The sequence below is a fragment of the Pistacia vera genome, unplaced genomic scaffold (assembly GCF_008641045.1).
Source record: "Pistacia vera cultivar Batoury unplaced genomic scaffold, PisVer_v2 Contig880, whole genome shotgun sequence".
NCBI classification, from domain to species: domain Eukaryota; kingdom Viridiplantae; phylum Streptophyta; class Magnoliopsida; order Sapindales; family Anacardiaceae; genus Pistacia; species Pistacia vera.
In genome coordinates, this window is record NW_022196757.1 from 222,554 (window position 1) to 235,351 (window position 12,798).

Sequence of the window (12,798 nt, forward strand, 5' to 3'; positions counted from 1 at the left end):
GATGAAATTCTACAAATCTGCTGCCATGTGGTTGGTGCAGCCATTATCTATTAGCCACACTTCATTGCTGGCATGAGTTGTGTAACAGGAAGCTACAAACAATTGTTCAGACTCGTGGCCTTGTTGTTGATCTTCTACAGCCTGAGCTTGTTGTGGTGACTGGGTAACTTTGTTCTAGCGCATTTTCTCAATGTGGCCAAATTGTTTGCAAGCTCTACATTGAGTTCCAAGCATAAACTAGCACCTGTTCTCTGAGTGACTCTTTTTCTTGCAGTGGGGACATTGTGGATAACCCCTTGTTCCACTTGATTTACCCCACTAACCACTGGTCTTTTCTTTCCCTTTTTTATCTCCGGCATACCTTCTATTATTCCCTTGCATATTCTTTCTTCTTTGAGCTGCCATCATAACACCTTCATTAGCATCCTCCAGCCTCATTAATCTTCTTTGTTCTTGAGCTTGCAATGCATGGACCAACTCAGTAAAGGTGATTTGTGGCAGGTCTTTGGAATCCTCTAGAGAGGAAATCTTTTATTCAAACCTCTTGGGCAAGTTCACTAGCTCTTTTTCAACAATCATCTTGTCACTCATTTCCACTCCAAGTAACCTGACCTTATTAACCACACTCATAAGTTTTTCCACATATTCTTTCACTATCTCAACTTCTTGTATTCTCAACATCTCAAATTCCCTCCTCAAGTTCATCACTTGCATATTTCTCATTGTGTCACTTTCCATGAACTCCTCTCTCAGCTTATCCCATGCTTCTTTTGCTATTTCACATGCCATTGTCCTTGTAAACACAAGGTTTGTAATAGTCGAATGAATGTGAGATAAAGCCCTTAGAGCCTTTAACATTTCTTCTTCATACAGCCTCATTTGATTCAGAGTGGGATTTGGACGTAGCTAAGGAGGTTGTTTCTCTTTTTCAACGTATTGCCAGAGCCCTTGCCTTCTTAGATAGGCCTTCATCCTAATAGCCCAAATATGGTATTGCTCACCATTGAAGACAGAAGGTGAAAGGGAGGCTGACTGAGATACCATAGATGTAGGGTTATGTGACTTGGAATAGAGTTGTTCTTTAAGAAAGCTGGAGGGTGACAAAGGTTCAAGATTAGTTTTGAGATTTTATCTAGAGGTCTGGTGAGATGGCTTTGATACCATTTTGTTGGTTTGAATGCCAGATTATACTAAGAGAGAAAAAACCGAAGAGAACAAGCTATATTCATTGAACAATTAAGCACAACTTATATACAATATAATACTTGCAGTCCACTGTTACAACCCCTATATCAGGGACCTTTTGGCATGTTTAAAACTAAGCCAAACAATGTGAACTAATGCATTACAATTAAGGGACATAAAGCCATATTTCCGGCTACATCTACCTAATTACATCACAACACAAAATATAATCTAGCTTCCCCTAAATTACTTCTTCCAGCATAGCGTACTGCTCTTCCTTGGCGCCAAAAAATAACTTCAAACAACCAACCCTTGAACATTGCATTTCCAACAAAATATCAAGACTTCAACAGACATACCCATCAAAACCAAAGTCATTATTAACGCATGGGCGATAGGAAGAGATCCAGAATATTGGAGTGAACCAGATATCTTCAATCCAGAGAGGTTCCTTAATCATTATGTGGATTACAAGGGGACCAGTTTTGAGTACATTCCATTTGGTACCAGTCGGAGAATATGCCCAGGAATGTCAATTGTTCTAACTAATGTTGAGCTTCCTCTTGCAATGTTCCTCTACCATTTTGATTGGAAACCTCCCAGTGGGACGAAGAATGAAGATTTGGACATGACCGAGGCCTTTGGTATAACAGTTGGAAGAAAAGAAAACCTGCAAATTATTCCCATTCCTTATCATCCTCTACCTTCTTCATGAGGAAAAAAAATAATAAATAAATTCTAATAATATAAACCACCCATGGTGGCATGATAAGGAGTGAATTACTTAAAAAGTATTAAATTCAATTTCTCTCGATTGCTAATAGGGGGTCACTATAGGAGGGTTTATCTGATCTTTACTTCAAGATCCCAAAGACTAAAAAATAATATTATACAATCTAAGTTATTGGTCACTTTGTATGAAAGAATTTATATTTTAGTTTGGTCACTAGCTTGTATGAAAGAATTTATATAGTCTCTATAAATTAGTATTATTCACTTCTTAATGTTGGGACCAGATTCTTGGAGATTCAGACAAATATCACGATGCAATTATAGATAGAGACATCGTTTGCAAATTATCTTGAAGTTGATGGAAAAATATTATTGTTTATTTTACATGGATATAAATTATTGAATTCAAAAATATCCTTGCGAGATGGTCCAGCTAAATTCTTTTCATTATTCAGCAAAGTATAAATTAAAGGTATTTAAAGAAGGGTCAAGAACACTCATAATCCTATCATCTCAATTCTCAATCTTCTTTTTTAATTTCTCTCATGGAGCTGGCTTTTCCCAACTTCGCAATCCTTCTCGCCTTTCTTCTCTTTCTCGTAATGGTCCTGAAAATAGGAAAGAGATCCAAAACCATTGACAAAACTTTGCATTTGCCTCCAGGGCCATTGAAATTACCTCTCATCGGAAATTTGCACCAGCTGGGAGGCTCCCTACCCCATCACAGATTAAGAGGTTTGGCCAGGAAATATGGACTATTTATGCACCTACGGCTCGGGGAACTTTCCACAGTGGTTGTTTCGTCTCCGGAGTATGCTAGAGAAGTTATGAAAACCCATGATATAAACTTTGCGTCAAGGCCTAAGATGCTGGCAACAAGTATCCTGAGTCATGACTCTAATGATATAATCTTTGCACCATATGATGATTCTTGGAGACAATTACGAAAAATTGCATGTTGGAGCTTTTTAGCGAGAGAAGAGTCCAGTCTTTCCGATCAATTAGAGAGGAAGAGGTGGCTTCTCTCATTGATTGGATTGCTTCAAAAGCGGGATCGCCAATCGACCTTACAGAGAAAATTATCTCACTGATTTATGGTATCACTTCCAGGGCAGCCTTTGGCAGCAAATCCGAAGATCAAGAATTATTCACATCATTGACGGAAAAAACTGTAAAAGTGACGGCAGGTTTTAATATTTCAGATCTATTTCCTTCCACTAATTTTCTCCAATGGATCACCGGAATCAAGTCTCAGGTAGAGAAGCTGCATCAAGAAGCTGATAGAATAGTTGAAAAAATTATAAATGACCGCAAGAAGAGACGGCAAACGTTAAACATTGACAAGAGTGGGGAAGCTGAAGATCTGGTTGATGTTCTCTTGAAAGTTCAACAGCATGGTGATCTTCAATTTCCCTTAACTATGGACAACATCAAAGCAGTGGTCTCGTCAGATTTGTAGGCCACTGCCGTCGCGCTTGTTTATACTAGAGGATGCCATGTTAGTTTCTAAGACTTTGAAACATTGAAGAAAAAAACTCGTGGCTGAGTACAAATCATGATGTAGGATCCCTTTTTTTTTCTTTTTTTTTTTTTGGTATAAACTTGTCCTTGAGCTGAGATTTATTCATAAATCCTCTTTGTGGATTAAAGTGTCAGAATTCAGAAGTTGAGGGCTTAGCCAGTATTTAGCTAAGGAAAAACAAAAAACGCTGTCGTTTTTGCTTTCTCTCTTAAAGAGAACGAATGTCTCTGTATTTTCACTTTCCTTTTTCTCTCCACGCTCTCAGCTACTGACTTACTTAAAGTAGCAAACCCTTACTGTATTGTTGATTCATTCAATCAAACACACAAATTGAAGCTTTGATTTCTTTTAATTTTTCTCTCAATTTACGATTTTCACTCTCTTTTCAGGATATTTTTGGTGCTGGTGGTGAGACAGCTGCTACAACCATAGATTGGGCAATGTGTGAAATGATGAGAAATACAAGGGTGCTAGAGAAGGCAAAAGCTGAGGTGAGGGAAGTACTCAATAGAAAAGGCAAGATCGATGAATCAAGCGTGGATGAAATGAAATACTTGAAGCTAGTAGTAAAAGAGACTCTAAGACTACATCCTCCGGCGCCTTTGTTAATTCCTAGAGAATGTAGACAGAATTGTGTGATTAATGGATTCGACATACCCATCAAAACCAGAGTCATTGTCAATGCATGGGCAATAGGAAGAGATCCAGAATATTGGAGTGAACCCGAGATCTTCAATCCAGAGAGGTTCCTTAATCATTCAGTAGACTACAAGGGGACCAGTTTTGAGTACATCCCATTTGGTGCCGGTAGAAGAGTTTGCCCAGGAATGTCATTTGGTCTAGCTAACGTTGAGCTTCCCCTTGCGATGTTTCTCTACCATTTTGATTGGAAACTTCCCAGTGGGATGAAGAATGAAGATTTGGACATGACAGAGGCCTTTGGTATTAACAGTTGGAAGAAGAGACAACCTGCACATTATTCCCATTCCTTATCATCCTCCACCTTCTTCATCAGCAAAAAAAAGAAACAAATAAGAAACACATAAATTGTTACATTCTTTCTTAGTGTTTAAAACAACTTCATTGTTCATAAATAATTCACAGCGGTAGAAAGATGGGGATTAATAAATCTGTGTAGAGAGACTTGGTAGTGTGACATTGTGCTGATCTAACAGAGCATTACAATTTGCTTTTGTATTAAATTGAGATTTCTTCTGGCACTTGCAAGTATTTATGTCAACTTATGAAGTTATACGTGCACATTCAATTTTGATGTTTGCACATTTATTTGATGAAGCACACAATCGTGTCTGTTGTTTACACATGTTGTAACATTCTACATAAATGTGTGCATATTTCCTTAGTCCAAATTTATTGTAAATGTATGGGCATATTTGAGTTAGTTGTGTAAACATTTTTCCAGCCAGACTTTTAATACAAATTTCAAGTTTTCATTGGTTGTTAAGATGTTTTCCAGTTTTGAAATATACCTGAGTGATCCAAATACAAGTGTATGATATTTTATCCTGAGAGATTTTCTTAATAGTTCACTTGATTTCAGGGGGACAGATTTTGAGTACATCCCATATGGTGCCAGGAGGATCTGTCCAGGAATAACGTTTGCGGTATCAATCAAATATGGAGCTGCCACTTGCTCAACTTTTGTACCACTTTGATTGGAAGCTCCCAATCCTGAAGATCAAGACATGACTGAGGCCTTGGGTGTAGGAGTAAAGAGGAAGAAAGACTTGATGTTGATTCCCATTCCTAATTGTTCTCCTTCATCACCGATTAATATTGCATAAGAACATGGATTATGTTCTATATAGAGCCATGCATGATAAAGATACAATTAAAAGAAAAAGATTCGATAAATAAAGTATATTATTTTCACAAAAAAGAAGAAAATTATTCCCAATTTCAAGGATTAGATGTAAATGTCAATTAGCACAGGTTTAATCTCTTGTGTTTAATTTCTCCCAATAAGCAGTCTATTGTTTGTCTTTTCATCTCTGAAAAGATATAAGTTTTGCAGCGTGCAAAAATTTTCAATCTCTGACACATTTTTTGCTAGCTATCTCATCAGTGAGACCTCAGGAGATGACTGAGCAGGCCTTCGGCTTTCGAAAAATTGGAAGCTTCAATATCATTGAAATGAGCTCTCACATTTAAAGTCAGTCGCCAACTTAATCGGTAAAATCATATAGAACTAAAAGGGTCTCCCATAATAATAAATGTGTGCTCAAATAAATAAATACAGTATCCTTATAAATACGGAGATTCAAACCTTTGGCAGGCCAAAATAATTATAAATTAAAGAAATCGATAGAATAGTTGGTAGTGTTGGGATTTCCCTAATATCTCTTGAATATTTCATAATCTCCATGTTTTATCGGTTTTTAGGATATTCATAATGTTTTTGATATCTGTAATCTCTTAATTATGTCTATTATTGTAATTGACATAAATAGGAGATTCTATAATTGTATCTTCCTTATACAAAGCCTGACCTCTTAGTGAAAATCAATGAATTGAAAACATATAATTCTTCAATAAACAAATAGTTGTTTTTAACTTGTGAAAAATTAAAAAGAAATAACTTATTAAGTAAGACTCTCACAGTTATTAATTAGTGTTAATGTTTGGTAATCTCAAGTATTTAGGCTAATAAGATAACTTACATACATACATATATAGATAAGAGAATTTTTCTTTATGAAGAAGTCTAGATGTTGATTATGCTTAAATAAGTTGGATTATTCAGTAATGAAATGATATTTTATGAATAAAAATCCAACGATAATTAAATTGGTCTTAACAGAATTAACATAAAATGTCTTGATTAGAGATTTTTCTATAACTGTATATAAATATTTTTTTTTTATAGATAAATCTAGTGATATATAACTATAGTCTTGACAAAATTAATGTCAAATATAATTAGACTAGAATTATATATATATATATATTCGTGTGATGTTACAATAGCCATATTCATATGCTAATTAAATTCCTTGGTTTACTAACACCAACTCTACCATAAGAAAAGTATCAGAGCATGCATAGCTAATACCTGGTCCAATCAGCAGCCAATAGAGTGTGGAAATATAGCATTGTGTGGCCATGGCCACTCGGCCCACAATTTTTATAATTATTTTTTTGACTTTAAATTTTATATATATAGTCCCTATAATCAAATTGTTACACTCCACCACCCTAGGTTTTGAACTTAAAACTCTAGACCCTACAAATGTAACTTTTTATTGGGCCCTCTATGCATTAAAGATTACATTTTGACCCCTCAAAGTCAAACCTTGCCCCTGCATCTATCCATCTACAAACTCTTCTAGAATACATAGATTTCGACGTATTTGTGTGTTGGTGATTTCAAAGTGTTTTGCTGAGAGGAGAGAGAAAGTTAATGAAATATGTCAATGAAAGAGGAGACTAATTAAAAGAAACAAGATATTTATATACATTGAACCTAATTCCTTTTGACTAAATGACCATTACCATAATTAAATTTAGTTAAAAAATGAGGTATTTATGTATTGTCGAATGTTATAATTATAATAACTTTCAACTTCTTCATTATTTTATGTTTGATTTTTTTTCAAGACTATTTCGTCCACCATTGTCAATGGGATCCGGGGCCACAGAAATTTTGCCACCCCCTTTAATACTCTCACCATTGCAAGAGGTTCTGACTATATAAATCCCTCTGGATGTTTAAATAGTAGGTGGATTTCACACATATTTAACCAATATTATTTTACATATTTTTCTCTATTCGTTGAATTAACCATTGAAGAGATTAGGCAAACAAACACACAAACTCTTGGTAAAAGGTAAAAATGTATAGTAAATCTAATTAATTATATCGAAAATAGTTTTTTTTTTTTTTTTTTAAACTCAATAAAAACGTGGTTTTAATTAATTTAATAATAGAAACAGTATTATAAACTGACCAGCATGATCCCTAATTTACATATCAATGGCTGGAAAAATTGATTCCCTCTGATAAGCATGCATCACTTATTCAACTAAGAATATCTAGTTAGTACCCCCATCGATTATCTTGAAGAAAACTCCATGGCCTCTCAGTAGCCCCACTTGCTTGATATAAATTAAGCTGATATATTCCGTATATGTCTTATTCAAATTATTATCTCTCTCTAACGAATGTACACATTTCGGTACATGTTTTCTTAATCATTAAAAACAATAAATCATGTTTTAATTAATTTAAGATAATAGTAATAGCAGAAGTGGCCAGCATGATCCCTAATTTACATATGAATATCTTGAAAAATGGTTTCCTTTTGAAAAACATGAAACATGCATTCTTTTCAACTAACATAGTCTCTTTTAAGAAAAAATTGTTACATTCTTTCTTAGTTTTTAAACAACTTTATTGGTCGTAAATAATTCACACGGTAGAAAGATGGAGATTAATAAATCTCTGTGTGAAGGTGAGACTTGGTATGACATGAGGAAACTTGCTGTGACATTGCGCCGATCTGACAGACTTTTACATTTTGCTTTGGTACTAAATTGAGATTTCTTCTGGCGTTCAACTTCCTTATACTATGGTCCAATACAGAGATTTCTTTTGGAATGGGAATTGCTTGAAATATTGTTATCTTTCTTTGTTTTGGATTTTCTTATTCATCAAGGATAAGCAACTGGTAGAGCTCGTCTTTTTATCAAATATAGGTGAGTGCATTGGGTTATCTCAATTCAAACTGCTATTTTACTAAATGTAGATGGATTAGCCTCATTTATTGAAGATTATTAGATAAATTTTTATTTTATTTGATATGCTCAGTGATGGTAACAACAGCCAGCAAGACAAATTGAGACTTTTATCCGAGAGTTTCTTAATAGTTCAGTTGATTTCAGGGGCACAGATTTTCAATACATCCCATTTGGTGCCGGAGGAGGATCTGTCCAGGAAAACGTTTGCGCTATATCAAATATGAGCTGCCACTTGCTAGCTTTTGTACCACTTTGATGGACGCTCCCAATCCTGAAGATCTAGACATGACTTAGTTGGGTGGGAAAAAAGAGGAGAAAGACTTGATGTTGATCCCATTCCTTATTGCTTTCCTTCATCACCGATTAATATTGCATAGAACAGGGATTGTTTCTATAAAGAGCCATGCATGAAAGATACAATTAAAAGAAAATTCGACGTTTTTTTTTTTTTTTTTTTTTCTTTTTGATGACTGGGAGTATCCGAGCAGCTACGTGCACCTTAACTAATCCTTCAGGACCTTGAACTACCAGCCGGTACGAGCTCCATTGGCCACCTCTATTAACAACAATGGGGACTCGAGCGCAGGAGACCGTGTTAGATCCCCTCTTGCTCTTTTACCCCAAAGGGACTTGAATTTGAAAGACCATTTAGATCCTCCTCTTAGGAGCCATGTTAAATTCCTTTTTGCTCTTTTACTATTAAGAGGACTCGAACTTGGAGACCATATTAGATCTTCTTTGCTCTTTACTATAGGTCATCCAATGGTAGTTATTTGACTCTGAATCTACTGAAAAATGCATATTCTAATATTTTAATTACAAATAATGTATATTTATTTCACAGAAAAGAAATTTATCCTAAGTCTAGGATTAGATGTAATCTCATTAGCAAGGTTTAATCTCTTGCGTTTAATTTCTACCAATAAGTGTTAGGGCCAAAAATCGTCCTTGGCCCAAATAGGGAAATAGGACCATTAGCGAAGACGACCGGCCCAGTCCTACAAGGCCCAAGCCGGTTAGTTCTACTTTGACATGAGGTATAAACCGGTCCAAATCACGGGGCACGAGTCTCTAAACCTAGTCCATTTCCTAGGTCCACGGACGAATCCAGAGCCCACAGCCCTTTCATAGTACTTTCCTACTCCTAGTCAACTTCCTATTCGGACGCCTTCCTATTCCTGATCACTTTCCTACTTAGCGATTCTCCTAAACAGGGTCACCTTCCTATTTGGACACTGGTAAGACAACTCACCCACGACCTAATTCTTCTAGGGTTTGCATCGAGTCACACTAGGACTCCTGCTCCCACCAGATTGGGAGACCAGACGCCACTATATAAGCAGAGGCCAGCCCTCTCACAAGGGCATCGACATTCAACCTCCACACCCGACTCTTTACTTAAGTTCGCTTATTCCCGTAGTCACAGTCCCCGACTAGACTTCCGGTAATCTCTCATTCCCTAGCCCTCACTATATTAGCCTTTTAGCCTTGCTGACTTAAGCGTCGGAGTGCCTACGGCAAACACCACCCTGGTGTTTCCCGTTCGCTTCACGCATATGTTTTCTATGTGTGCAAGTACATTAGATCGCTAGTGGCCTCAACCTCGCGGAATCAGACCCCTCTTCCCGTACAGGTAGATTTTTACGCTACAGTTTGCGCCCCCCGTGGGGCCTCTAGCAATCATTCGGTGTGACACACCTAGCTACGTGGAGGAATATTGCATGGCTGACAATCCAGACGACGTTAACCGGCCTCGAGGCCAGACTGGAGCTTTGACCGCTCTCATGCAACAAAACTTGGACAAGGTGGCCGCACTGGAAGCCGAAAATACATCCATCAGGGTCGAGAACCAATCGCTAAAAGAGAGAGTAAGTCGATTCTATGAACTCGATTTTTCTGCCCGACCAAGCACCCCCCCAATCGGTTCCGCACCACTATCCCATCCATGCACCCCTCTCTACACCAAGCATCAACCCTCGATTCAGGAAAAGGCCCGCGTCAGTTTAACGCACTGGCTCTAAACTACTCCGTTCTGACTAACGAAGATAAGATACAACGTCCACGTCCATCGACCCATCCCAGCCTCATGATCAAAACGACCCAGCGTAAAAACTCGAATAGGATAAACCCCGATCCCCACCATACCACTTCACCTCCAGTCAACCCAAATACAAACCCCTTCCTGCCCGGCTCACCCTCGCGGGGTGAACGGCCAAACCAAACCAACTCCAGCTCTTGAGCCCATCCATCCCGAAAGACCGAACGACTACCAAACAACTCCCCTGACTATTCATGTAGGGAAGAACAACAGAACAGTGACAATGGGAGTCATCCAACCAGAAGGGATGAACGAAGACACATGCTACCAAGGAGCGCACGACGGACTGATCTATCAGTCCACCCCCAGAGGGATGACCCCATGAGACGTACCAGACCCGGTAAGACGGGATGACCCGGTAGTATCCCCTTCCCCTGTGGAACAGTTACTGGCTAAGAGACTGGCCGACATTGAGGCAGTAATGAGGCGTATCCCAGGAATGTCAATCCCAACCAAGAAGAGCAGACCGAATTGTTACGCCGATTCACCCTTTGCGGATGAGATCACCCTGGCTGACATGCCCCAGAAATTCACTATCCCCAACATGAAACCATATGACGGTACCACTGACCCGAACGACCACATAGCCTCATACAAGCAGCGGATGTTCACTGTTTCCATACCCCGACCGCTTAGAGAAGCATGCATGTGCAAAAGTTTCGGTTCTAGTTTGTCCGGCATGGCACTCCAATGGTACACGAACCTCCCGAACGGATCCATCGATTCATTCGCTCAGCTTACTGACACCTTTGTGGAACAGTTCGCCAGCAGCAAGAAGCTAGAAAAGTTATCGGCCGACTTGTACCGAGTATACCAACGAAGAGGGGAACCATTAAGAGAGTATGTTAGCAGGTTCAACAAAGAGAAGATCTCTATTCCCTCCTGTAACCCCGAGACTGCTGTGGACGCTTCCAGAAAAGGCCTCCTCCCAGATGGAGAGCTATACAAAGAGCTTACAAAGCTGGGCTGCACCACCATGGAAGACGCTCTGGCCCGAGCCGTTATCCAGATAAGGTAGGAGGAAGATGAGATGAACCGAGCCGCCCATTCCAGATACGAACCAAGGCGGAACGACAGGAAGCCAGAGCCTAGACCGGTAGAACACCGCTACCAACCCCCTGCACNTTATTTATACATTTTTGAGATAACCTAAGCTAGATGCAAAGATCAAGGGCTGTTACAGCTAAAAAATCATAAACAAATTATAGCTAAAATCAAGCAAAATCATATCTGTAAATTGTGGACTAAGTCTGCAGTAATCTGCAGTTATTCCAATTGATTTTGACCTGGTCTTTTGGCACCTGATATGCCAACATTTCAACACTCCTCCTTGGCATCTAGTGATGAAGGACAGTGAGTATTGCTTTTCCGGTGTTGTCAAACTTCAATGCTAGTCCTTTCATGTCAGTTTCAAGGAAGAAATGTTTCCTCTTAATTGGTTCTGTTGTTGCAATATCTCTCAACTCCAATGCTCTTTCCCAGAGGTTCTCTGCCAGCTTCTTCTTTGTGCCTGAAATAATTTGGGCATTTTCTTCTGCATATGTTGCCATGTCATTGATTGCTGCATTAACTTTCTCAAGTGTAAGCCTTCCTCTCATAAATGAGGATAGAGAATCCAGTTCATTGGTCGTTATGTACCATAATGGTGGAGAGCCACGACTCTTTTTCTCCTTGGGTATTACTGTTGGCTTGTCTGGTTTCAGTGACGCACCATCAAGTAGTTTAGGGTCTTCTGGAAGCAAACATCTAGTAGTATCCAAATCTAACATGGTCATTCTCTGAGCCAAATGTGAGGAAACATTAGACAAACATGTTTTGCAGTATCTTCCGTTGTCGTAGCCATACATCTACGAGTCTTTTAGCTTTAGGAATAGCCTTGGTCTCCTCACTCAATGGTCCTTGAGCACTCAAATTTGCAGCTCTATCGCTTTTACTCGGGCGATTACAAGTTCCTACAGCTCTGTGATTCACGTATTAAAGGAAGATATCAAAGAATCAATCGAAGCTCTTACTTTCATCACATTCATGTCTCCAGCTTCTATTCCAGAGTTGGCAAACTCTCCTTCATCCCAGTCAAGGGTACATGTTTTCCCTTTCATCTTGATACTCAATAATTCAGCACCATTAGGCATTTAGGTTGAAATATAGTGCATACATTATTCTTGAACTCTTAATAATAATCTTTTTCAAGCATTTGACCAACACTTAAAAGGTTTTGGTTGAGGTTGGGCACATACAAAACATCAGAGATCAAATTGACACCCTTGTGTGTTGTAACAACAATTGTGCCTTTTCCCTCTACTTGCATAAGATCTCCTTTGCCAATTTTTACAGTGGAGAGGTAAGAATCAGAAACTGAATTCTGGATTACTATTTTTGCCTTGGATCTTTTGGTCTTTTCCTCAATGTTGGCTTTGATTTGAGCTAGAGTTGGATCTCTGGGAAGTGGAGGAACAAGTCTATCTTCAACTATAACTTCCCAAAGATCAAAAGCCTCTAAGTA

At 38.4% G+C, this 12,798-nt stretch overlaps 1 protein-coding gene and 2 pseudogenes across 1 annotated transcript in view; 2 read left to right on the forward strand and 1 right to left on the reverse strand.

Moving 5' to 3' along the window:
• Positions 1-4,712, forward strand: part of LOC116119301 (cytochrome P450 71D11-like) — a 39,744-nt gene extending 35,032 nt beyond the window's left edge. Inside the window, exon 5 of the mRNA XM_031405241.1 lies at positions 4,028-4,712. Within this exon, the coding sequence (XP_031261101.1) occupies positions 4,028-4,485 (458 nt within the window). The 3' untranslated portion in view covers positions 4,486-4,712. The remainder of the gene's footprint in view (positions 1-4,027) is intronic.
• Positions 2,443-3,479, forward strand: LOC116119302 (annotated as a pseudogene).
• A 6,920-nt stretch (positions 4,713-11,632) lies between the features above and the next one.
• Positions 11,633-12,322, reverse strand: LOC116119329 (annotated as a pseudogene).
• Between the last annotated feature and the right edge of the window lie 476 nt (positions 12,323-12,798).